The 27,842-nt window shown below is 42.4% G+C and overlaps 1 protein-coding gene across 2 annotated transcripts in view; it reads left to right on the forward strand.

Moving 5' to 3' along the window:
- SRRM3 (serine/arginine repetitive matrix 3) overlaps nt 1–27,842 on the forward strand; it is a 110,364-nt gene that overhangs the window by 47,967 nt on the left and 34,555 nt on the right. For both annotated transcript variants that reach the window (XM_056819795.1, XM_007485990.2), the window contains 2 exons: nt 1,354–1,612; nt 15,680–15,781. In XM_056819795.1, coding sequence (XP_056675773.1) covers nt 1,386–1,612; nt 15,680–15,781 — 329 coding nt within the window. In that variant the 5' untranslated portion in view covers nt 1,354–1,385. The remainder of the gene's footprint in view (nt 1–1,353; nt 1,613–15,679; nt 15,782–27,842) is intronic.

Below are 27,842 nucleotides of genomic sequence, written 5' to 3' on the forward strand. Positions count from 1 at the left end.
GCTTGGGTTTCATTTGGAAAAAGAGAATATTTGACTGCATAACTTTTAGGGAACCTTCCTATGAGTTGAGGAACCAGAAGGGATCCCCAGGATTAGTTGCCTTTCAAAAAGAAGAGATTAAGATCCAGAGAGGAAATTGACTTGTCCAGGGTCACATAATTTAATAATGGCAGAGTCAGGACTACTTCTCAGGTTTGAGGAATTCCATTCTAGAACTGATTCCACAATATGAGGAAGCCTAGGCAGTCATTAATTCTTGTTGTTATTCATCATTTCAGTTATTAAATAGAGTTATTTGGAGTTTTATTGGCAAAGATACTGGAATGTAAGGGCAGGTAGGGATCTTAGTGGAGCTCTTCTGCCTTGGGACTAATACATAGTATTGATTCTAAGACAGAAGGTAAAGTTGTTTCTGTTTTTAAAAAAATCTATACGTTAAGTATCGATTCCAAGGCAGGAGAACAGTAAGGGCTAGGCAATTAGGTGACTTGCCCAGGGTCACACAGCTAGGAAGTGTCTGAGACCAGATTTGAATCCAGGACCTCCTGACTATAGGCCTGGCTTTCAACCCACTGAACCACCTAGTTGTCCCCTTTAGTATAGATTCTAAGATAAATGGTAAGGTTTTTAAAAAAAGATGCTAGAATGGTTTGCAATTCCTTCTCCAACTCCTTTTACAGATGACAAAACGGAGGCAAATAAGGTTAAATAACTTGCCCAAGGTCATACAGCTAGTAAGAGTCTGAAACTGGATTTGAACTCAAGTTTTCTTGACTCCAAGGCTAGTGCTATCCACTGTACCAGCTATCTATCCCATTAATTCTTGATCCCTTCTCAAAATAATACAATTTCAATAGAATTGCAGGGAAATATTCTGGTTAAATTTCTTCAGAGCATCCTCTTTTTCAAGTCAACCCAAATTAAACTCTGCACCTTCCTCCCTAGCTTTGGCACTAATGGTAGGATGATAAACCCTGAAGTGGGGAGTAGTTCATTTTAAAGAGAGGGAAAGGTGGTTCAGGGATGCTGGCTTTCCCCAGACTGTGGACCACTTTGACACCAACTTGCCTCAAGAAGAAGGAGGAGGCTCTGTCCCCTGGGCACTTTTGTCTTTCTTGACATTGCAGGCCTAACTTTCTGACCTCTGTAAGAATTCCCAACCCTCTTACTTTCCGCTTTCATTTCCTCTGTGCCAGAAGCTGATATGAAGTGTGTCTCCCATGAAATCTTCAGTGTTGATTCAGCAGTGGTTAAGGAGAAGAACTTTTCCGGGTGGCTGTTGGGTTAAAAAAAGTTGGTCAGAAATGAATTTGGGACTGAATATCTCTTTCTCCCTCTTGGTCCATTCTGCAGAGACTACAGCTGGCAAGCCACTGCAGGCAGCCATGTCCTCCACTTTCAACAATGGGGCCAGCATTCCATCTCCACCAGATGCTGCCAATGGCTTCCCCCAACCTGGTGCCTCAGGCGCCTGGCACAGACCAGAGGAGGAACTACGGGTTGTGGAGCCCAGCCTGGTGAAGAAGGCCCACAGGGAGATCCTGGACCATGAGAGGAAACGACGGGTGGAACTCAAGTGTATGGAGCTGCAGGAAATGATGGAAGAACAAGGGTGAGTAGGTACAAGCAGGTAGATAGATGGGTTAACCAAAAACTAAGTCACTGTAACACTACTGATCACTTGTAGCCAGCCCATCATTTAAAAAAAATCTTTACCTTCCACCTCACAATCAAAACTATGTATTGACTTCAAGGCAGAAGAGCAGTAAGAGCTAGGGAAGGGGGTTAAGTGACTTGCCCAGGGTCACACATCTAGGAAGTGTTTGAGGCCAGATTTGAACTCAGAACTCCTAGGGCTGGCTCCAATTCACTGAGCAACCTAACTTCCCCCTAGTTCATCATTTGTAATAAGTCTACCAACAATTTATACAGTGCTGGCATGTGGAGAGTTGTCTGGTCTAAAATCCAGGAAGACCTGTGTTCAAGTCCTGCCAATATCTTGGCTGTGTGTCCCTGGGCAAGTCCCTTAATCTCTCAGTGCTCTAGTCCAGTAATGTCCAAGTCAAATAGAAACAAGAGTTGCATATTGATGTAGAAAACCATAAATTAACATCTTTGCTGTATTATATTTATATTTATTTCACTAAATATTTCCCAAAGATATTTTAATTTGCTTTCAGCAGACTCCAGAGTTTGGCAGGCCACAAAGAGTTAGGAAGTTGCACTAGGTACCATTCTAAGATAAAAAGGAGGATGACAGCTAACATGTGTACTGTACTGTATTAAGCACTCTAGACAACAACCCTGGAAGGTAAGTGATATTATTATCCCCTTTTTATAGAAGAGGAAACTGAAGCAGAGGTTAAATGACTTGCCCAGTCACATAGCTAGTAAAACTGATTTGCAGATCAGAGATCTATCCACTATGGCACCACTGAAGTGCCACTGAGGAGCTGTAGAGAAGATGCCAGTCTACGTGGGAGTCTCCTCGCTCAGTTGGTCATGGTAATGAAATCCTTGATCCAGACGGTCCTTTAAAGCTTCCAAAGCTTTTCTCACAAGAGCTCAGGGAGGCAGGTAATCAGTGTTATTTCCTCCTATCTCATAGATGAGGTAGTGGAGGCCCAGAAAAGTTCAACAAGATCACAGTCCCAGGTAGTCACTGACAGAGGGAGGATTTGATCCTTCATTTCCTGACTCCAGAACAAGGTACTCCGGGTCCCAGGGCACCACCACTCTGCCCAATGTAGTCCCACCTCTCCAGTGAGGCACAGTACCTCTTCTAGAAGCAGAGGATAAGCACAGCAGACAGCACAGTTTGGGAATTAGACTTTCAAAGTGGAGTGGGGAAGGAAGGATTCTTATCAGTGTTCCTGGAATCTTACCAAAGAAGTTTCTGCTAGCACTGTCAGGGAATGGGATCACTCAGAGAGTTTTCATTTTTGGATGGGGAGAACAGTATATCTGCATACAAATCTTTCCTTGGAAGGTAGGTGCTTAGGTATATAGAACCCTGAAGTGACCAGGACCTGTGTTCAAATCTTATCTTAGACACTTATGAGTTGCATGAATCTGGACAAATAATTCATTCCTGTGAGCCTCAATTTCTTTTTCTGCAAAATGAGAGGGTTGGACTGAATGGGTTCTAAGATATCTTCCAACGCTGGAGCTGTGGCCCTATGAGCCCATAGTATCATATATAAAAGTTGGATATGGTTTTTTTTTTAATTTTTAAACCCTCACCTTCCATCTTGGAATCAATACTGTGTATTGGTAAGGGCTAGGCAATGGGTGTTAAGTGACTTGCCCAGGGTCACACAGCTAGGAAGTGTCTGAGGTCATATTTGAACCTAGAACCTCCCATCTCTAGGCCTGGCTCTCAATCCACTAAGCCACATAGCTGCCCCCTAGATATGTTTTTAAGGGAGATTTGGACCCCATTTTTGGATGCTCCCTATTTTAAGGGAAAGAACTTGTCCCTATTCTTAGATGTCTTTACCACACTTCTATGAAGGAGGAAGTACCAGTAAACCACTTTACAGACCAGAAAAATAAAGCCCAAGACCTAGTCATAGGTCATCTATCTGGCAAATGTCAGTCAGGATTTGAACTAAGATTTCCTATCTTCCAGTGCAGAACTCTTCCCACTTAACTCAGCTCTCTGCTCAAGGATTTTGGTTTTCTGTGTCCAAGGAATGGCTCAAGATACCCAGAGTTCAACAATCTGTCTAAGAGTCTGAGGCCTAGAACTGGAAAGGACCTAAATAATTATATAATCCAATTGCCTCATTTTATGACTGAGGAAACTGAGGTCCAGGAAAGTTGCAACCTGCTCAAGGCTGCCCAGGTAGGTCTGTCCTGTGAGCACAGCCCAGGCCTGGATACTGCAGAGGATGGGGAAAAGAATCTCAGAAAGTTCTTGTAATGATGGGGGAGTACCACCCCTGCCCTCAAAGAAGGAATGGTGAGATACAATCCCTACCTTCATGGAGCCCCTGGTTTTGTGAGGAAGACACAATCCCTCTCCTCCCATCTCCCCTCAGTCCAGCAAAAACATGGCTATACTTACAAATGTTTGGTGTGGCACCTAAGAAGATTGGGGAATTCCGCAGGCTCTGAGTAACCCTGGAAACTGGGTTAGCTCTCACTCAGCTGGCCAGATAAACAGGAAGGTTGGGGGCATCATAGGTCCCTTTGTTTAACAAAAGACTTAAAAATCAGACCTGTGACTTCATTGGTGTGGAGAATCAACCATGAGGAAACATCCTCTACCAGTGTAGACTGGCACCTGCTCTGCCCCTCATAGTCTTAGAGAATTCTCTAGAGCACTGAAAAATGAGAAGACTTGCCCAGGATTCCAGTTCTTGCATATGTAAGAGTACAGACTTGCTGACTCCAAGATCACCTTTTTATCCATTCTGCCTCTCTTATTAAGATAGATTTGCCAAAATACTTTTACAGTTCTATTGGATCTTTGCTACAATTTAATAAGAGAGTGGGAATTATTTCCCTTTTGGGCAGATGAGAAAACTGAGGCCCTTGGTGCATAAATGACTTGCCTAAAATCTCTCATCCTCTTCCAATTCCCAACCTAGTGGTTGATGCTCAGTGAAGCACCCAGATAACACTCAATTTCTGGAGACAAGAGAACGAAGGAGACAGCCTTTGGTTTTCTCCTTTGTGGAGTTGGAGGAGGGAAGGGATACTTCTACGAGTCCCTCAGCTAGCAGCTCCTCCCAAGAAAGGGTTGAAGTTGGTTTCCCTGCTCCAGTTTTCTTCCCCAAGGGAGGTCACTCAGCTGCAGGGCAAAGAGAGTAGGAGAAATACTTGCTGCTCAGTTTTCTTTCCAGTCTTCTCTTGTTACCTCTGCAGAGAAATTCCTGGAAAAGGTGAACCTGGATCCCCAGGGAAACAGGAGGTGACATGGTCCATGGAAGTCACTCCAAGGTCATGTCATTCCCTAGACTAACAGTTGGTGGAGGGAGACAGTCACACCTCTTGGGACTGAGGCCCTAGGGAAGGAGTGAGAGTTGTATGTATGTGTAACTGGGGATCTGCAAGAAGATACTAAGAGAGGAAGCTCCATTCTGGGGATAGTGGCTCAGTGCTCAGGAATGGAACCCAATATTGAAGTTAAAGAGTCAGTGCAAAACATCAGAACTCAGTACTGGGGATGGAGCTCATCACTAGGCTTGGGAATTTATTTCCAGAGATAACAGTTCAATTCAAGGTTGTAGGGACTGGGACTCAGAATTAGGATGCTAAGAAATCCACTAGGTGCATCCTAGGAAATAATATGTTTCCTGAACTCCAAGGGAGTGATGAGAGAGGAGGAGATGGAAAGAAACAGAGGGAGACACACACACACAAAGCAAGTTATTAGCAGGCAATACAAACATATTTGAAAGAGCTGATGAGCTATTGATGTGCAAAAAGAGAAAATTCTGTTTCATGTGGCAAAACTGTGGGCTGTGGTCCCTGAAGAGGGAGTGGTGGGCCTGCAGGCACCTTAATTAAATGCCATTATCTCCCTGGTTAGGAGAAACAAGTCACAATATCACATGTGGAAATGATTTGACAAAACAACAGAAAATCATTTCCAAGAATAGGAAAAATACTGAGCATATATATCGAACTCTGTCTTCATTATGGACCCTTAGCCCCCTTTCTAGGAACTAAGACCCCTGCACTGACCCTTAATTCACAGATCTGAATCCCCATCTCTGACAAAGCAGAACTGTGACCCCGAGCCTCCATTCCAGACCCCTAGCCCCAAACCTGACACTGAGCACCCAGGCACAAAAATGTACCCTCATCCCTAGCACTGAGCCCTCTTCCCTGACACTAAGTCTTTATCTCTAGCAATAAAGTCCCATCCTCGATTCTGACTGTTCATCTTTAGCATTGAAACCTATTCCCATTCCTGACACTGAGCCTTAATCCCCAGCTGAGCCTTCAGGGATGGATGAGATTTAGACAATCAGAGCAAGAGAACATTACAGATGGGGAAGCAACTTCAGTTAAGATACAGAGTTGGGAATCACCCTCAAGGCCATTCATTCACAATTTTGTCTGAGACAATCTTTCTAGTCCAATTTCCTTCTATTTCCCTTCACATAGTATGAGTCCCATCAAATAGATACCTCAGTGTCTCCTATCTTTATTCGGTTCTTTCCCTTTGTTGTTGTTGTTGTTGTTGTTATTGTTATTGTTGTTTGGGTCTTCCCCTATGCTTGGAATGGGCTCCAATCAACATGAATAGCTACCAACAGAAGTTCTTCTCTTCAAGGCTCAGCCCAGGCAGCATCCCTTCCATGAATCTTTTCTTGATCCCTGCCTCCTTCTCCATTTAAATAGGCCTCTCTTTCTCCACCCCACCCTCCACTCAATCTCTGCCTGTGTCTTCTCTACATTGACCTCAATCTCCTTTAGCCTGTGGTTATTTGTGTGTATCTCTCCTCTATGCCCCCACTGGATTGTAGGCTTCTTGAGAGCTGGCTAGATGTCAGATCTATCTTTTATCTCTAGTAACCAGCACTATGCTTCATACACAGATAGTGCTAAAAATATTCTTGCTGTGATAGAATGATGTGTGCAAGAAGCAGTGAATAGACCAAGAGTTTGAGTGAGTGGTGGGAGACAAGGATTTTAGCATGGGAGCCAGCTTCTGAAAAACCTTGGACTTCAGACTTCAGTCTTTTCATTTCACTCTGTCAATGAAAAGTTCTTCAGCAAGGGAGAGATGTAATGACTCTAGGGTTTAAGGAGAGGAATCTGGTAATAAATAGGCAGCACATAGAGAAGAGAAAAAGCAAGGAAAAGGAATTTAGGTTTAGGGATACAAGGAGATAGAAAGTGGGAACAATGGAGGGGTGATCAGCTAATTGTCCCTTTACAATGGTAGTGTTAATTGATTTGGTTACAATTCTCCAAGCAAAAGGTGCAACCCAGAGGCCCAAGGAAGTTAAACAATTTGTCCAGGGTCACACAGTGTCAGAAGCCAGGTCCTTTAACTCCATAGTTTGATGTGTATATGAGGGACAACTCCAGTGAAACAGTAATACTCTTGAGATTCTAAAAGAACATAAGAAATTGCCATCAGCACTTTGGATAGCTCCCCTATGGAGAATTGATGGGGAAACTTGGAAGGAAGTCATATGGGAGATAAGAAAGTGTGGAGAGGATTGCAATATGGGTGGTTAGATAATTTAAAAAAAACATCAATAAAATGGTATAACATTCAAGACATCAAAGTGATTTTGCAGTTGTTCAGGAGGAGAGAGACTGTAGATAGAGACTACTTAGGAGGCTATTAAATTGCCTAGAAGAGAGGTAATGAGAGACTGAACTATGGTAATGGCTGCAAAAGGGAAGAAGGGAGATGAGAAAGATGAAAATAGAACTGATGGGAGTTGACAACTGGTTGGATCAAGGTAATGGAATAAGGGGAATTGAGGATGACTCCAAGGTCAGAAATCTGGACTCCTAAGAGAATATCAGTGGCCTTAATAGAAATAGATTCATTTGAAGTTGAGGTGGGTTTGGGTGGGTGTAGTTGAGTGAAGATGATGAATTATTCCATATTTGTTGAGTCTGATACAGCACTAGAGCATCCAGATGGATACATTCTGTGGACAACTGGAGAAGTGGATCCAGATATCCAGAAAGAGATAGCTCTGGAATTCATTGACATAATGTGTTGACAGTTGATTTTAAATAGACAGGACTAATTTATCAGGAGATATTGTAGAGATATCTTGCCCAGATTCAACTCTTCTTTCTGTCCATCCCTGAGCCACTACTTCTTCTACAAACCCTTGGTTAGGGCAGGGAAGGGAAAGAAAAGTGAATCATTGTCTAAAGAACTGGGATACCCTCTAGAAACTCTCCTCCCCAGTTCTTTGACCTCCGTTTAAAGTTTATTGATCAACTAGCACTGAGACAGGTCCTAGAAGTCAGAGGTGCCTGTGAACATTCATTAGGGGCTAAGTGATGTCTCTGAGGAGGCTTGTAGGAGATGAGTCCTCAACTAGGCTTTTACAGTATCCTCTCTGCCCCATCTGCTTGCCTTGGGACTCCATCCTGGGAACAGAGGAGAGATGTCCTGATCAGGGACAAAGTATAGAATTATAGTATCATGGTATTTCAAGTTTGGAAAGGAGCTTAGTAATCATTTCATGTGACCACTTCATTTTACAGTAGGGGAAATTTATCTCCAGAGATGGGGAGCAGTTTGCCCAAGGAACAGTATCCAGGTCCTTCACCTTTAATCATTTCCATGGCACCACCATACACTTTCCTTCCCTCATGTGGTTGGGGATGATCCTCAGGACAACTCAAGTGTACATGGACAGGAGACAGAAGGTCTGCCTGTAGAATTCCAGCCCTAGGGACTATTTGGATGGATGACAATAGATGACAGAGTTGTGATTCAAAAAGATCTTAATAGGTTAAAACCTATTGAGGTCAAATAAAGTGAGATTAAATTCATTATGGGTAAAGGTTTACACTTGAGTCTTTTAAAAATCAAGTTCAAAAGTACAAAGTATGGGAGGCTTGGTTAGTAAGCAATTGGTCTGAAAAAATACAGGGTCTTAAATTTTGTATTCACGACTTTTGTTTTTCTGTTACTTTCATCTCTAAATATATTCATCTTCTCTCCCCTCCCCAGAGAGTTATCCCTTATAATGAAAAGTAAAAAAGAACAAAGAAGAGATAAAAAAGGAGTTCAGCAAAACTCATCAACTGAGTCTGACAATGTAGACAGTGTTTCATACCCATACCCCCTCCACCTCTGCAAAGAAGGGAGAGAAGAATATTTTCTTCTCTCTTCATCTGGGCCAGCTATAGAGATTTTAATGGGCTATATCAATCACATATGGCAGTTAAGAAAGTTAATGTGATCTTGGGCTGGACTAAGAAAGTCATGACCCACAGGACCAAGAGAGAGAAAGTCCCACTGTCAACTGCTTTGATCCAACCACCTTTGGATTCTTGCATTCAGTTTAAGGTATCTCATCTTGGTGAAGGTGTTGATAAACCAGAGGGCGTCCAAGATCATGAAGTGCCTTGAAATTGCTACACTAGGATCAATTAAGGGAATAGTTCTCCTGGAGAACCTTTTTGTCACTGACCCTTTGCCTGTGCAGTTTGTAGTGTGAAATTCTGAATTCCACTCCAGGACCTTCTCAGAGGTGAATTTCTGAACTGACATCTTCACTCCTTGTTCCTCAGTCAAGAAAGCATTTTCGAAAGATTCTTAAGTACTGTCATCGGCAACTAGGTGGCACAGTGGAGTCTGGAGTCTGGAAAACTCATCTTCAAGAGTTCAAACTTGACCTCAGAGCCTTCCCAGCTATGTGACTCTGGGCAAGTCACTTGACCCTGTTTGCCTCCAATCCCTCATCTGTCAAATGAGCTGGAGATGGAAATGGCAAACCACTCCAGTATCTCTGGCAAGAAAACCCCAAATGGGATCATGAAGAGTCAGACACGACTGAAAAATGACTTAGCAACAAAGTCAGGGAGCCAGTCCTTCCTTGGGCATGTCATAGAATGATTGAACCCCAAAGTTCAAAAGGACCTTACAAGTCATTTAGTCCAACATCTCCCACCAGGAAGAAATTGCCTCCACAGATCCTTGATAGCTGGTCATTCCTGTCTCACCACACATCCCATTCAGTCACCAAATCTTGTTATTTCTACTTTCACCACATATCCTGTATATGGCCCCTTCTTCAACTGACACAAACACTGCCCTGGGTCAGGCCCTCATCACCTCCTGCACAGACCCTTGCAATAGTCTCCTAATTGGCCTCTCTGCCTCCTCTCTCCCCATTCCAATCCATCTTCCATACAACTGCCAAAATGATCTGCCTCTGTCACTCTGTTGACCAATAAACCCCAGTTGTTCCCTAATACCTTGAGGACAAAAATCAAAGCTCTTGGTTTGTACTCAGAGCTCCTTACAGCCAGGCTCTGTCTCTCATTTTTTCATCTTTTTACACATTATTCTTCTCTATGAACTCTATGGTTTCTCTACGTTGACCTACTTTCTATTTCTCACACATGACATTTTTTAAACCCTTATCTTCTGTCTTAGTAACAACCCTACAACAGAAATACAAGGACTAGATAAACAGGGCTAAGTGACTTGTTTAGGGTCACACATCTAGGAAGCATCTGAGGGCAGATTTGAACCCAAGTCTTCTAGTCCCTAAGCTTGGCATTCTATTCACCGAGCCACCTAGCTGCCCTACACATAACTCTCAACTTCCATCCCAGTGTTCTTGCACAGGCTGACCTCCCCACTACCCCCAAACCTATAAAGCATTTAGTACTCATTTCTGCTCCTTGGGATACCTAGTTTCCTTTAAGACTCAATTCAAGGGGCAGCTAGGTGGCTCAATGGATAGAGGACTAGGCCTAGAGACAGGAGGACCTAGGTTCAAATCTAGTCAGACATTTCCTAGCTATGTGACCCTGGACAAGTCATTTAACCCCAATTGCCTAGCCCCTATCACATTTCTACTTTAGAACTGATACTGTGTTGATTCTAAGATGGGAGGAAAGGATTTAAAAAAAGGCTCAGTTCAAACAATAATTTCTATAGGAAACATTTTCTTATCCCTCTAGCAAATAGAGAATCTAGCTGCTAGTTCCTTCTTCTCCAAGGGGACTATCTACTTTGAATGCACTTTTATATATATGTGGTGTGTGCCTTAATAAAATCCTTGAGGCAAGGATTGTTTCACCTCTATCTTCAAATCATTGACACCTCGCTCGGTGTCTGGCACATTGTGGACATTTAATAAATATTTGTTGACTGATTGAATGATTGATTTCTTAAATTCTTAAATCAAATGATTGGTCTCTTAAAACAACCAGTGATGAGGAGCTCACTACCTCATGAGGTATGTCCTTCATTCATGAGACAGTCCTTGGGAACTATGGGATTGGGGAGGGGGTGAGAGTTATGCATAGGGAGGCAACTAACCCATGTGAAGAACCCATAATCACCAGAGAAGCCAAACGGGGACCTGGCCCCAAATTGTCAACACCTAAGTCTGTACTTTGAGGTTCAATGCTTTCAGAGGCAGTTTAGTGCAGTGGAAAGAGGTTGGCATTAGGAGTAGGAAGACCTGAGTTCAAATCTGGCCTCAAACTCATACTAGTAGTGTGTGGTAAATCACTTCACCTTTGTTTGCCTTAGTTTCCTCATCTATAAAATGGGGATCATGATAGCATCTACTTCACAGATTTGTTGTGAGGATCAAATGAAATAATATCAGTAAAGCATTTAGCACAATTCCTGGCACATAGTAGGTACTTAACAAATGCTTGTTTCCTTTATTTCTCCTCACCTTGGACAAGTAACCTTACCTTTCTGGGCATCCCATCCTTAATATGGGGGGAGGAAAGAGTTAGACTAAATGAACTCTAGCATCCTTTCCAACTCAAAATCTATTTTTTAATTTTTATTCTGAATTTAACAAATACCAAAAAAGAAAGAACATTTCCATATACAAAACAGGACAGAAAAAGATTCTGTGTGAAGCCATGAATCTACATGAAATACAGCTTGCTTTTAAATATATATATATATAATTCCACCTGTTCCTTTCCTTATCGTATGCTATTTCCCAAGTTATCCTGCTCATTTTCTTTCTACTAACCTTACTTCTCTTCCTTTTTGAGCATTTTAAAGGTATTTTGATGGCCCTCTTTTCCTTCCTTTCTTCTTTTTTTATAGCAAAATGATCCTTAGTCTCTTTCCCCCAAGGAAAAAGGGAAACTCAATTCTTTTGAAGAATTAGACAATAGAAATGGGTCTTGATCAATGACACATGCAAAACCCAGAGGAATTGCATGTTGTCTATAGGAGGGGGATTGGGGTAGGGCAGAGAATATGAATCTTGTAACCATGGAAAAATATTCTTAATTAATTAAATAAATTTTTCAAAAAAAGAATTGGAAAATCAAAGCTAATCTACACACTTTCTGCACCAGAACATATTCTGCATCCTATCTCCATCATTATCATCATCACTTCTCTGGAGACATAGCTGTCCATTGCATTGATCCAAATTCTGACTGCTTTCCAAAATGTTTGCCTTTCCAAGGTTATTGCTACTGTAAAAGTTATTTACTTGGTTCTGCTCATTTTATTCTGCATCAATTCATATGTCTTCCAAGTTTTCTCTGAATCCAACCCTTCATCATTTTTTATGGCACAACAATATTCCATCAAATTCAAGTATTGGAATCCATTTGGCTAATTGTTGAGCACCCCTTTGTCTCCAGCTCTTGGCCACCACAAAAGCTGTATAAGTATCTTGGTACATATGGATCCTTCCCCTTTCTTTAATCTCTTTGGATTATTGGCCTAGTAGTGATATCTTTGGTCAAAAAGTATGCATAGGCCTAGAGACAAAAAGTCCCAAGATTGAATCTGGTCTCAGGTACTTTCTAGCTGTGTGACCCTGGGCAGGTCACTTAACCCCCATTGCCCAGCCCTTACTGCTCTTCTGCCTTGGAACCAACCCACAGTATTGATTCTAAAATGGAAGGTAAGAGTTAAAAAAATCTTTTTAAGGTATGCACAGTTTAGTGACTTGAGTGAGGAGGCAGCACAGTTCTAATTGCTGTCCAGAGTGCTGCAATTCTAAATCTATGATCTCTGAGCTGCCATCCATGCTCCTTGGTATCTACTCCTTTCTTCCCTCTCCTCCACTTCAAGCACACACATGTACACAGAGGTTCTGGGGGGGGGGGAGGGAGAAAGGATCCAAGTAAAGGATCCAGTAAAAATGTGTTGTAAATAATCAACAAAAATATATTTAAGAAACAAACACACATGCAAGCCCACACATACTCATTATATCTTCTCCAGGCTCAGAGATCTTTCTTCATTGATATCACCTGGTCATTTATATTCATTTGCTTCAGCTCAAACCCCATTAGTATTTCTTTCCAGTATTCAGATATTTGATTAATATTCATAACAATTACAGGAGTCTATTCATTTTCTACTATTAAATAATATCTCAGCCCTTAATATTTATTTGATAGCTCAGTAATTTGGGTTCTGAACACTTTTCCCTTGGGTAACCTGATGTGACTATGAGAAGGCTCAAAGCCTGTGATGGTCAGGGCCCCCCCTGCTCCCCACCCCAAGGCAGATGCACAGGTGACAACTCCCTAACATGACCCGAAGAGCAGCATTTTAAAACCTCTACTTAATGCAAGGCAGGATGGGAAAGTGAATGGAGTGTTGAGCCTGGAGTTGAGAAGAAATGGGTTTGAACTCTCTCTGGCCCTTACCACCCATGCTCCTGTGCAAATCCCACCCTCTGTGGGCCTCAAGCATCCCCCTTGACCTATTCACAAAACTAGATAGGTTCATTCTGTGTCCTCTAGGACAAATCACAGATTTTTGATATGTCACTCCTCCAATGTGCCAGGCACTGGAGAGTCAAAGACAAAAAAGGAAACCAGTCCCTGCCCTCAAGGAGCTTATATTGTGGGGAGGAGATGCAATGCATATATAAAGAAACAAATGACATTTATTTGAGGAAGGAGAAACAATAACAACTGGGAAGAGTGAAGAAGGCTTCCTGGAGAGAGTGGTACCTACCAGTCTATCATGATTAGATTCAGCAGTTGAAAGAATATCAGATGGAAGGAGAGTTAAGAGACCTGGTTTTCAATCCCAGTTCTCTTGCTGTGTGACCATCAGTAAGTTGCTGTATCTCTCTGGCTCTTAGTAGGTAAAAGGATTCTTTAAACCCCATAAAATTTAGAATTGAGGAAGTTTATAGCTGGAAGGAATTTTAGAAATTGTCTCATTCAGATCATCAGGATTATAGGGTTTCAAGATGGAAGGGGCCTTTGAGATCACAATATCTAACTCTCCCTCATTGGCCTGGAGAGCCAGAGAATGGAAGGCCCTTGGCCAAGGTCACACAGCTTACAAATGGCAGGACTAGAATGAGAACCTGGGTCTCTTGTCCCTGATTCCTTTGCTTTTGCCCAATAGAAATGTGAGGTGTTGATATTTCTCCTTTCTCTGCCTCAGTGCCCATCCAAAAATGGGGAGAGAGTCTAACTTTGTCCTGGACCAAAATAGAGACAGCCCACTGAGATGGGAGTGGAAGGAAAGTGATTAAGGAGAGGGGAGAGAAAGGTCCATTGCTACTTAAAGGTTTCTTTTCCAGTCCACTGCCATGAAGACAAAGCTGCTTCCCAATGATACACTACTGGGTACCAAGACTGTCTTTTTTTTAGGCATCTTTTCATTACAGAAACATAGAACAGGATGGTGGAAAGAACATTAGATTTCAAGTCAGAGGACCTGAGTTCAAATCTTTATTTCATCACTTACTACATGTGTGGGCAGGTCACAGCCTACCTGGTCCTCAGTTTCCTTATCTGTTAAATGAATGAGTTGTATCAAATAACCTCAAAGGTCTTTCCTATGATTTGCAGCTAATAATATGGAAAACACAAAGCAACAGTCAATCCAAAACAAATTTGCGATGCCATTTCAGTCACATTCACACTCATAAAGACTGGAGTTTTCACCCACCTCTACTCCCAATTCCTCCTTGGCTCAGCCCTGCTAATGTGGCTGGCTGCCATGTAGATGGGTTACTATACTGATGTTTATGGGTTGTTAGGAGGATGTCTACCAGAACTTTGTTTGGCAAGTGGCTAAACAGCATAGGCACAGTGAACCAGGGACTTTCCCTCCTTGGAGCCAGAACAAAACTAGCCAAAACTGGCCCTAGAGTTGCCCCAGGTGGTTCACACATCATTAGCATTCCATCTGCATTGTGATCCCCCACCATCACCACCACTGGAAAAGCAAGGTGACATAGGTAAAGCCACAGAGGCCAAGGGGAACCATGGGTAAAGAGACCTCAGTTCCTTGGGTACTGAAAGGTTGCTGCTACCCAAAGCAATTGACTCCCCCCTCAACCAAGCAAGATAAAAAACATTCCTGAAAACCCCCTCAGGGTCTTTCCATCCCCAGGGCCACTCCAGTGCCAGGGCCATTCTGCTGCCTTTCTCCCTCTCAATGAAGCTTGTTCCCTTGCTGTGGAGACTGTCTGAGTTGTCAGTTCTTTGGATGTGACCCTCCTCCTACAGCACTACTATCCATAGCCCAAGATGGGGCTGGAGTAGAAGGGGTCGGGAATGTCCCGGATCTGCCTCATTCTTAAATACTTAGCTATATACTCTAGAGAAGACAAGAAATGGGGCTAGTCCTGAATCTAGCTGTCAGTCGTGATATTCCTTCTTCAGCCTCTTCCTCTTGCCTGTATAACTCTAGACTTGTCTAACACTAGATCAGGATGTCTCATGAGGTAATGAGCTTCTCACCATCCAAAGGGCATAATAATAAATAAATGGATGCATTTCAGTGATGATGTATATTACAGAAACATAAACAGACATAAACAGGTCCTGCCATCAACCCCCATTCCTCACCAGTGGTCATAGAAGAGGCATTTAATCATGAGTCCTTCCTTGATTACATCTCATCAGTTTTCCTTTCTGAAGACCAACAGTTCCCTCAAAGGTGGGAGGGAGCATTATGGGGCAAAGAGAAGCCAAAAAACTCTAGTTACAGCAGCCTTGTTTTGTCTTTCTTTTCCACCTTCTCTGTCTGCTGCAGGTATTCTGAAGAGGAGATCCGGCAGAAGGTGGGGACCTTCAGACAGATGCTGATGGAGAAGGAGGGAGTCCTGACCAGGGAGGATCAACATGGTCGCCACATGTGAGTTTCTTGTGGGGAAACTAGGGAGGATCAGCAAGAGAGGGATTGAAACCAGAGGCAGAGTGTGAGCTATTGGGTTGTGAGCCTCAGTAGGCTAAGGGAGGAGCTTGAGAGCCTCCGGGGGCAGTCCCTTGTCCTTGGAGATTAAGTGGTGGCATTATAATGAATAGCTTGCTGAACTTGAAGTCTTGCCCTCAAGGAGCTTACATTCAAATGAGTGAGATAGCATCCTCCAGCGATGACAAGCCTTTTAGAGATGGAGTGCCAGACCCCACCCCACCCCCAACTTCCCTACCTGTACCCCACACTGAGTGCCAAGTGTACCCCCACAGAGGGGAGGGAGGAAGCACTCCCGTTGGGCTGCTGGGTGGGTGAAGTGAGGAATGTCCTCAGCGAGGCCCAAGCGCCTCACTCCCCTCCAGCTCTGCTGCCTGTGAGCCTGTGTGAGCTCCCATTAGGCTGCTGGGCAGAGGGATGGGTGATGTGAAAAAAATGTCTTCAGACATGGTGAAGTGGAGGAAGGGAGCAGCTCCACCCAAGTTCCTCTCCCTTTTTAGTAATGAACTCTGGTGGGGAGGAGTCCTCGTGCCCTCAGAGAATGCTCTGTGTACCATCTTTGGAACCCATGCCATGGGTTTGCCATCACTGGCATACCCATATATAAGTATATATAAAACAAATATAAGGTGATCTTTTTTTAGCAAAAGCACATAATTGACATTTACTAGCTCTGTGACCAGTCAAGTCACTTCACACTGTGCCTCATTTTCCTCATCTGAAAAATGAGGAAAAAACGAAATGTCCCTTGAAAAGCTCCTTCCCTATCTGTATTTAGTATCCTCTGTCCTAAGGTAATTCATCTAAGGCATTGCCTCATGCTACGCTTCCCTGAGGGGGAGGCAGAAGATGTGTTTCCTCCCTTGAGCTATGGTCCTTGAGGTCTAGCCAGGGGAAGGATGGGACTTATTCAAAATAGTTAGAGAATGATGTAAGACCATATGTTCCTGAGGTCCTCTTCCTCCTCCAGGGCTTTGGGGTAGTGGTGGAATGAGCAAAGCTAAATATCAGTACTGAGAAAGCATAGAGGTATAATCAAGAGAACCTGACATAAATTAACCATATGACCTCAGGCAAGTTTCCTTATCTAGCCTTCATTTTCCTTTATCTCAAAGCAGGTGAAAGGTATAAAAGCAAATTAAAACAAACTTTTGAAAATCCAGGCTCAAGGGGGCAGCTGGGTGGCTCAGTGGATGGAGAGCCAGGCCTAGAGATGGGAAGTCCTAGGTTCAAATCTGACCTCAGACACTTCTCAGCTGTGTGACCCTGGGCAAGTCACTTGACCCCCATTGCCTAGCCCATACCGCTCTTCTGCCTTGGAGCCAATACACAGTATTGACTCCAAGACAGAAGTTAAGGGTTTAAAATTTTAAAAAATCCAGACTCAATCAACCAATCAACAAATATTTAGTAAATACTCACTGAGTGCCCAAAATTCTTCCAGGTTTTGGGGATACAAAGACAAAAGTGAAATAATCCCTGCCCTCAAGGAGCTTACATTCAAGTGAAGGAGGCAATATACCCATATATAGGAACATTTAAAAAATGCAAGTTAATCTTATTTAGCAGAGGTGGGGAAGAGGTGGAAGGGAGAAAAAAAAAAGAAAGAAAGGCTTCTTGTAGAAGATGGTATCTGAGCTGAGTCTGGAAGGAAACTAGGGATTTCTAAGGGTCAGAGATGAGGAGGTGGTACATTCTCTGAAATAGTGAAAGACAAGAAATGAAGTGGGATTTGTGAGGAATGTTGTAGGGCCACTTTGGCTGAATGTGGAAAAGAGTAACAAATAATAAGGCTGGAAAGATAATTTGTGGTAAGATTACTAAAGGCTCTAAAAGTCCAATGGAAGAATTTATATTTGTCCCCAATAGGAAGACATTAGAGTTTATGGACTAACTTGTGCTTTAGAAATTCAATATTGAGGGGCAGCTGGGTAGCTCAGTGGATGGAGAGCCAGGACTAGAGACGGGAGGTCCTAGGTTCAAATATGACCTCAGACACTTCCTAGCTGTGTGACCCTGGGCAAGTCACTTGACCCCCCTTGCCTAGCCCTTACCACTCTTCTGCCTTGGAGCCAATACACAGTATTGACTCCAAGACCGAAGGTAAGGGTTTAAAAAAAAAAAGAAATTCAATATTGGCCTCAGAAACTTCCTAACTGTGTGACTCTGGGCAAGTCACTTAACCCTCTTTGTCTAGTCCTTACCACTCTTCTACCTTAGAACCAATATACATTATTGATTATAGAACATAAAGTAAAGACTTAAAAAAAAAGAAACTCAAAAGAATGACTCACTAGTACAGCAGGAAGACCTGGTTAACTGAGATTTAGAGGGTTAGTGAAGGATAGAAGATAAAACTTAAAATGATAAAGTAGAAAAGGTAATCCCAGGGCTGGGGATAGGATGGTCAAAAGATAAGATCATAAAGTTTAAAGTGGAAAGACCATGCCATTCCAAGTGACTTTGAGATCACTGAGTATGACTCCCTCAGTTTACAGAGAAGAAACCCAAAAGTTCAAAGAGTGAGAGGGACTTGTCCAATGCCACAGCTCTAGCAACTAACAGATTTGTGACTCAAACACAGATTCAAACTAGGTCCTTCTACTGAAAAACCCATTGTTCTTATCATTGCCCCATAATGTCCCGTAAGATGATAGCCTTAATACTGAAAGGGACTAGGATCCACCCTCTTCATCTTACAGAAAAGGAAACTACAACTCAAAATGACTTACTAAGGTCACAAAAGTGGCAAAGCCAGGATTTTAGCATAGCTCTTCTGACTCCAAATATACAATGCTCTTTCTACTACACCATAACTGTCTTGAAAGACATTCAGTCTATACTGGAAAGGCATTTGCTATTTAGGCATGTAAGCAACGAATTTTGAAGATTTGTTTTCTCATCCAATCTGTCACTCTTTTTCACTTTACTGGATTATTGAATCCATTCACATTTAAAGCTATAAGAGTTAGGTTTTATATTTGCTTCCATTTGTCTAGTATTTTTTCTCAATTGGAATATTTTCTTTAAAATATACTACTTTTTTCTCTTCAGCTACTTTATCTTAATCAAATTTAAGGGAACTTAGTTTCCATCAGCTCTCTTCCCCTTACCTCAAGCCTCCATGCCATTTGTCACCACTTCTTTACCTAATTTTAGAGTTTTGCTGTATTTCTTTTGCCTAGTTTTCAAATTCTTCCCCTGCTTTTCTCTCAATTATGTAGAGAAGTAACATCCCCCTTTTTCTCCCCTTCAACTTATTTTGCCTGTTCGTTTTTTAAATTTCTATTTCTGTATCTTTTTTCTTAAAAAAAAAAAAGGCTTTTCCTGCTATCTCTTCCTTATTTCCCTTCCCTTTATATCACTTTAGGTTTTTATTCTTTGATTCATAACTTTTATCTTATTTATTCCTTCTGTAGTCTCTGTATTCCTCATGGACTTCAAGTTTCTAAAGTACCTATTTTGAGCTCCTTCTAAATAGTTTTTATTTTGTCATCTTGTAGATCTTGCCCTCTGGCTCCCTTTTTATGCTGCATCGCTCTTAGAAATACCCATTGTTGCAGGTGATGAAGATATTTGCCCATGGTATATATGAATCCAGTCATGCACACATAGACATACACATATGTTTTTGCATGTATGTGTGTTTAAAACATACGTGTATGTGTGTATACTATGTTTGTGTATCATATGGGGTGTATATATATATACTGATGGGGTTTGCTGTGTGTATATATGCTTGTGTGTGTGTGTGTGTGTGTGTGTGTGTGTGTGTGTGTGTGTGTGTGTGTGAGATCAGGAACTGCCACATGAGGCAGAATGTGGTAAGAACTATAAAAGGTCTGCAAATCAGGGTTAGATGAGGTTGAAGGAAGGAGAGAGAACAACTTTAATGAGCACAGTCTGTCTCCTGCCCAGAAAACCAACCCATCAAGACAGCCCTTAATTACCCTCAGCTCTCCTTAGATAGGGACAGGTGAAGACTACTGCAATCCTTCAAATAAAAATAAAAATATCCGAAGGGCTGTCAAGTGGAAGGGGGTGGAGATTCATTCTGCTTGGCCTCAGTGGGAAGAAGTAGGACAAATGAGTGAAACTGGAGGAAGGTAGATTCTGGCTCAGTCTAAGAGTGAACTTTCTAACACTCAGGCATTTTCTTCCCTTGGATCCTTTTGTACATTGTCACTAACTGACTACATGACCTTGGACAGATCACTTGTTTCCTTGAACCCTTCATTTTCTTTCATCTGCTAATTGGGCTGCCTTGTGAACCAGTGTGCTCCTGGGTAATAAAAGTCACAGTTAAGATCATAGAATGTGGGGGCAGCTAAATGGCTTAGTGGATAGATAGCCCATCTGGAGTTGGGAGGACCTCAGTTCAAATCTGACCTCAGATACCTCCTAGCTGTGTGACCTTGAACAAGTCACTTAACCTCCTTAATCCAACTCCTTCATTGTGCAGGGCAGGAAACTGAGACACAGAGAGGTAATGGAGTGACTTGCCTGAGGAAATATAATTAAGACATGGCAGATATGATATTCTTCTCAGCTTTTCATTCCAAAAGTCATTGCTCTTTCCACCACATTGTACAATGAACCTTCAACCTCAGGGAGTTTTTTTTTTTAACTCTTACCTTCTGTCATAGTAAAAACTCTAAGACTAGAGTGGTAAGGGCAGGCAATTAGGGTTAAGTGATTTGCCCAGGGTCACACAACTAGGAAGTATCTGGGGTCAGATTCTAAGCCAAGTCCTCCCATTTCCAGGTCTGGTGCTCTATCCACTGTTCTGTCTTGTCACTTTTCTATAATGTCCCACACACTCAGTCACACACAAGAAATAATGGCAAAAAGGGACTGGAATCAAGGTGTCCTGAATCCAAGACCAAGAGGGGATTTCTGTCTAGGAAGAGAGGCTGGATAAGATGACTTTGAAGTGGGATTCCTTGATCTCCACGTCATTGGATCATAAATTTAGAAAGAAAGAAGCCTTGGAAACATCTAATACAACTTGCTCATTTTATAAATAAAAACTAGATCCCAGAGGGGTTCTAGGAATTCAAGGGCACACAGGATGTGAGCATCAAGGTCGGAATTCAAACCTAGAACCTTGACTTCAAATTCAGTACTCTTTTCTCTGCAACAAGATAACTCCTCAAATAGAGCTGAGGCATCCAGAAAGAAAGTCCCCTGTCCTCTACAATCTCTAAAAATAGGAACAAGTTTCCCAAGGAGAAAAGGATGCTCATTCCAGGAGAATAGCAAGCGGGGAGGGGGTGGGGGAAGACTAAATTTCTGAACTCCTTTTCACAATCCTGTGACATCACTGAGATGTACCTTCATCCATGTGACTTCTTACATCCTAACATATAACCCGATCCCACCACTGAACCTGAACCCCTAACCCTAGAAGCCTATAGAAAATGAGAAGTCTGTCCCACCAAATCCTGGTTTACCCAAAGACCAGGGCAGTGAGAAGACGAGGCTCTATATTTCTCTGTAGTCGTTAACTTTAGAATATGCAGTTTGCACTTAGCTCAGGATTTCTATTGGAAAATTTTCTCCTGACTTACTTACAATTTATGTAATAAATCAAGTTCAGGCAACTTAGGTCTTTCTACCCTCCGCCACTGCTCCCCTGACTGAAGAATGCAGAATTGTTTTAAAGAACCATGCTGAAGATAGGATTGTCAGGGTTCAATTCAAGGGGCATCTGATGAATTCTACAGGTCTGGGGTTATTTAAACTTGTCCCTTTGATTCTCTGGGTCTTCAAAAGTCAACTTATATCAATTTCTAGCAATCCTACACACCAGGGTTGAAGGAATAAAGCCTAGAAACAAGCTAGAAATAGGAGACTATAGGGAAGCAGGGAGAAGAGAGGGGAGATGAGGAATAGATGAAGATGGCCACCTATGTGGTATTATCTGGATGATGCTGAATAGGACACCCAGATCTTTACCCTATTATTTGTTATAGGGTTTGAAATATCACCATTCTAGCTCTATTCTTTTCAAGCATGGAGGCATTCTGTTAAGGAGTATAAGTGTGGAGCTGGGAGGGTTCTTAGAGGCCATCCAATCCAACCTTCTAATTTTATAACTGAAGAGACTTGTGTCCTGAGAAAAGTGATTGATCCAAGGTGATATATGTATTAAGTAGTACACATGGGATTGGAGCCCAGGTTCTCTGATTCTAAATCCATCAAGGGAATATCTTGTTAAAGGCCAATTCCTTATCTGAAAGTGATTGATAACATGACCCGGGAAAATGAACAGGGAATTGAATACAAGAAGGAGTTGAGGAAGGAGAACCAAGAAAAGAAAAATGGGGAAAGGCTCTGAAAAGAAGGGAGGACAACAAAGATAAATGTCACTGACTTCAGGATGGTAGTGCTGACCCTTTATCTCCTCATGGATGGAACTCTGGAGGGCCAGAGAGGAAGAGTAACTGGGGAGGAGTAGGGTAAAGGGGGGGATGGAGGCCAGTGGCCACAACTCTCTTTCCAAGTTCACTCAGGTGCAATTCTCAGGCTCTCTTCTTGGAAAATCCCATCCAATTGAATCATCATGAGTGCCCATGAACATTTGTCATAAACCACCCAATTTTATGCTTCATGCACTGAATGCTTGGAAGTCAGGAGGTATGGGGGTGTGGGGAGGGGCTGGGTTGGATCCAAATTGAAGATGAGTAGTCAGTGAGTTCTAAATGGTGCAAGTAATCCCTTTTGAGACTTTATCCTCTGGTATAGGGTCTTATCTCTGGGGCCCTGGTGGGAGGGAGGAATCATCTCCCTGGAAGGCATAGTGAAAGGTGGCAAACAGAAGGCTCCAAGGAGAAGACTAGATAAACAAGAATCTGGGTTTTCTTCTCTTTTTCCCCATGTGTTACATGTCCCATCATTGTTTCTTTGTCATCCTCTCTACCAAAAAAAGGGGAAATTATTTTAAAGCCTTTGATAATCAGGAAGAGAAAATTCCAAGTGCCTACAAAAAGAATGGACCATTTGAGCATGAATGGCTTAATTCAGACAAGAAAAAAGGCCTTTCTAGAGCACAGTACTGTATACACACAAGAGAGGTAGCCTGAAAAGGCATTTTGAGTGAATGAATTTGTACTCAACCTTTGTTTTTTAAAGATTTCTCTGGTTTCATCCTGAGCAAGTACAATAAGCCAATGAGTTAGGGAATGATGAATTGTGCCTTTGGGTCTAGAGTTTGATCTTCTTATAAGATGGGAGTCATTGACTATGGGTCACATCTTAGGACTGTTGAGTCCCTTATTGGCAGAGCCCCTCATTGCATATCCTATGATCTGAATTTTTCCAGAGAGAGGAGGAGGAGATATGATCTCTATCCATAGAGAGCTTATATTCTGGAAAACATAGAATAATTAAGAAGATAAAAATCAAGTATGTTAATTGCTGTTGAGCAGACTCTTAATACCATCTGAATTCACAGAAAGGAGGCATTAGCATGGGGCTGGTGTCAAGTAGATCATAAACTCAAAAACATTCAAACTGGAAAAAAAACCTTAAGAATGTTTGTCAGAAGAGGACACTGAGGTCTAGAGAACAGAGCTGACTTGCCCAAGGTCATACAGCAAGTTTCTGACAGAATTGCAACTAGATATCTAGAATCCAAGTCCAGCATTCTTTTCACTATTCCACAAGGACTAGACAGAACCTTCACCAGGGATTGTAAACCATTCTTTCTGAGATGATCTAAAAGAGAGGTAATTAAATCTATTATTGTGGCCTGAAGACAAGATACTAGATTCAGTGACAGTCAAGGAACCCCTTCTCATTCTGTTCTCCTTGGAATTGTGATCCTTTCTGAAATCAATCAAGAAAATGCATCCAGAAAAAAATATATACCCCTAATCAGGAAGGGTGGGAGCTGTCTGCTGTGCTGAAACAAATTCCTGATGAAGTTTATCAGTTGTTTTGTAATGAGGTAGAGTATCTAAAATAGAGAAGTCATTTAATTCAGTGAGACAATATATTCTAGACATGAGGTTTGGTGCTCATACAGGATGGTCAAACGATTAAGTTTTTTTCCTGCTTTTTTGTTTTTCTATCATGCAGCCCAGGCCCAAGAAGAGCACAGCATTTGATTAATCTTAATTCACCCATTCCCTTTCCTGGGCTTCACTCTCCTTTTGGTACTATGAAAAGAACACTGGGTTTGGAATCAGAAAACCTGGGTTCAAACATTGCCTCTGACTCTTACTGGGTAACTTTGAACAAGTCACTGAACCTCCTTGAGTCTTGGTTTCCTCATCTGTAAAATGAAGAGGTTGAAATAGATGGTCCATTAGGTCCCTTCCAAGTTCTAAATCAACAGTTGTGTGAATTATAAAATGAAGAAATTACATTGAGATTACTTCCAACATTCCTTCCCTATAATATCAGTGATCTTATGGTACTGTTCCCCCTGCGTGCTCTTTCTCTCTCTGTCTCTCTCTGTCTCTCTCTGTCTCTCCCTGTCTCTCTCTGTCTCTCTCTGTCTCTGTCTCTGTCTCTCTCTGTGTCTCTCTGTCTCTCTCTGTCTCTCTGTCTCTGTCTCTGTCTTTGTCTGTCTCTGTGTCTCTCTCTGTGTGTCTCTCTGTCTCTCTCTGTCTCTGTCTGTCTGTCTGTCTGTCTGTCTGTCTGTCTGTCTGTCTGTCTCTCTCTCTCTCTCTCTCTCTCTCTCTCTCTCTCTCTCTCTCTCTCTGTCTCCTCAATGGAATTAGATCCTAAAATCCAAAATCAAGTCTGTCCAGAAAATCATTGTGGGGAATAGCTTTTGTTCCTTTCCCACTAGAAAGATGATCATCAGAGATTATACTCTTCCTTTCCAAAACAAATGAAAGGGAACCCACTTCTACTTTGGATACACAAAGCAACCAATTCCACTTCTGGCTCTCTCAAATTTCTTCTTTAGATCAATTCTAAAATCACCTCCATGTGGCTTCCACACATTATTCCTCATTGTCCCCCTCTATAGCCAAGCAAAACAAGTCTAATTCCTCTTCCACTTGTGCCCCTTCTGCTAAAACTCTTCCCCTAAGTCTTCTTTTCTCCAGGCTACATATTCTTAGTTTCTTTTAAAAGTTCTCGTATGGTAGGGTCTGTCTCCAGGTCCCATTCATTTTCTTTAAGCCAATGAATGACATGGAACAAGAGAAAGTATGTTGGCTTTGGAATCAGAGGAAATGAAATGAATTTCCACCTCTGATGCTTACTCAGTGACCTTGGGCCAATCATTTCATCTCCCTGGGCTTCAACAGCCCTAGGTGAAAATCCAGCTCATGATCAGTAATCTTTTTTGTTTTTTTAAACCCTTACCTTCCATCTTGAAATCAATACTGTGTATTGGCTCCAAGGCAGAAGAGTGGTAAAGGCTAGGCAATGGGGGTCAAGTGACTTGCCCAGGGTCACACAGCTGGGAAGTGTCTGAGGTCAGATTTGAACCTAGGACCTCCCATCTCTAGGCCTGGCTCTCAATCCACTGAGCTACCCAGCTGCCCCCCATGATCAGTAATCTTATGGCCTAAAATATGTTAGCCAGAGCCAATATGAATACTCTAGATGTCACTCACCCTGGGAAGAGTACAACAAGGCTATCACCTCCCTCATTTTGGACATTGTATCATCCCTTTCCAATTCCAACCAGAACAGAGTGACTAGATTAGCTATGCCTTGAACAGAGTAGAATATTATGAGTCACAATCTTGGGCTTTGTCATCTAGGGATGAAGTTCCTGACAATAGGCAATTACTATCTTTGACAATGGAAAATAAGAGAGGGTTAATTAGGTTAACCATTGAGAAACAGAGGTTAGCACAATCAAGAAGGTTGAGTATGCGGGAACCTGTTGTAGATTCCAGTTATGAAGAGCAAAAGAAAGGCTGACAGTCATGGAAGGGCCTGGTGCTTGGAATTCTTGTTTTGGTTTTTTAATCACATCTAGTAGTCTTGATGAATCTGGCATCAGCATGCTTATTAGTTGCTGCCAGCTTTGGTCAGCTCTGGCAAGGAGGATCAGCTCAAGCAAGTTATAAATTTCCTGAGTCTTAATGAAGATAATAATGTTGATAATATGGGGGAGGTGAGGAAAATAACAGCCATCTCTCTATCTACTACATCATGCTGCCTTTTCAAAACACCTCAGGAGTTAAAGAAGAAGGGGGGGGCATTGTCATCTTGCTGAAATGGAATTGATTGATTATTCATGCCTGCTCATTGATGAAAAAGAATGGGGGGTAGGAGAGGGCACAAGAGGCATTTTGAAACAAGGTCAAGGGAAGAATAATGTGTCTCAGGTAAGACATACATGCTCCCTCATTTTGTGATCAGTTTTAGTCTCCAGGTAATTAATAATAATGGCAATAAAAATAATAATTAGAAAGAAAGAAACAACCCACTCCTAAATGTAAGGGTCTGGTATGAGAAAGAGACTTGCTCAAGGTCACCCAGCAGAGCCAGAATTCAAACCCAGGTCCTGTGACAGAATAGAATGCTTTTTTGACTATGCCAAATTTTAATGCAGCTCCACTTGGAGGAGTCCCACCCAGCCCAGCAGAGGACAAACCTAAAGGCCTGAACCCCTTCTAGCTCAATAGTCCATCTCATCTTCAATGTCCTTAGCCCTTCTTTCTCTTTTCACAGCTTCCTCTCTTTGCTCAGCTTCAGAATCTATCTTATCTTCCAGAACAAGCTCTCAGCCAGCTTGTTAGAGCAATTGTCCTTTCCTTTGGGCAATTTGGAGTGTGGAGGGGAGACAGTGATTGTTGCTTAGAGCATCCTTTGACCTCATCAAGGAGAGGATGTGGCTGTCCCTCTAAGGTTACCACTAAACCACTCAGCTGAAAACACCAGCCTCCTCAATCAAACACTCAGCTTTTCCTCTTCTTCCACCTCCTCCTTCACCCCCTCTTTTTTCTCCACTTTCCTCTCCTCCTTCTCGCCTTCATTCTCCTCATCCACCTCTTCTCTCTCCCTGGCAGGGTCAGGGTCTGGTGATGACAATCAGCACTGAAATGGGTAGTGATGGGGGTGAGGAGGGGGAGCTCAGTTTCAGTTCACCCCAGCCTCTTCCTGTGTGGGAGACATTTCAGATCATACTCCCCTTCTAGCCCCTCCACCCAAGGATATTTTCAGCAAAAGGGACTTTCAGCTGACCAGGAGAGAACATTTCAAATGGAACCTCTGAAAGAGCAAAAGGTCCAGGTTACTAAGGAATAAGCTTAAGTTTGAGTACTCCTACCCTTCTCCCCCATATTCCTGTCCCCAGTCTCTGACAACCAGCTCCCTATCCCAATTCCTTCTGAATTCTAAGGCTCCCCAAGTGTCTTTCCCATTGGCTTCTCCTGACCACTCAATCCCAATAGTTTTTCCTCACCTCTTTTCTATGGTGTTTTTTGTGTTCCTCTGTTACTTCCAGTACTAAACAGAGGGGGGAGGTTGCATATATAGTGGAAAAATAGGATAGAGCTAGAATATTATTGGGGTATTGGGGCCAGAATTAGGAAGAGGCTTTAAGCATTGTAGGAATTCAGGTAAGGTCTGGGAAAGGGTGTGTATTGGCTAAGATGGGTTACTTCCAAGGATTGATGCTAATATTTGGGGCATGTATAATGAACATCTTTACTCAACAAAGCTTCTAGCTAAAGAATTCCCCAGCCTCCCAGCAGCCTCAGCTCTCAATAATCAATGCCACAGTAGAGACAGAGTGGTACAATGGGAAGAAGAGGGGATTTGGGTTCAGAGGACCTGGGTTTGAATCTTGGCTCTAAGAGTACTTTCTACTGTGTGACTTTGGACAAGTCACCAGCTCTCTGGACCTCAGGTGCCTTATCTATACAAAGAGGGTGTTGAACAACATGGCCATAGAGATCCCTTTGAGTTCTAGATCTATGATCCTATCAGGTATATTCATCTCTTTTTTTTAAGTAGTCAGTACAGGATAAAGAGTACTGGCCATAGAATCAGAGACCTGGATTCAAATCCTACCTCAGACAATGAC

Source organism: Monodelphis domestica, chromosome 2 (assembly GCF_027887165.1).
Source record: "Monodelphis domestica isolate mMonDom1 chromosome 2, mMonDom1.pri, whole genome shotgun sequence".
Taxonomy (NCBI): Eukaryota; Metazoa; Chordata; class Mammalia; order Didelphimorphia; family Didelphidae; genus Monodelphis; species Monodelphis domestica.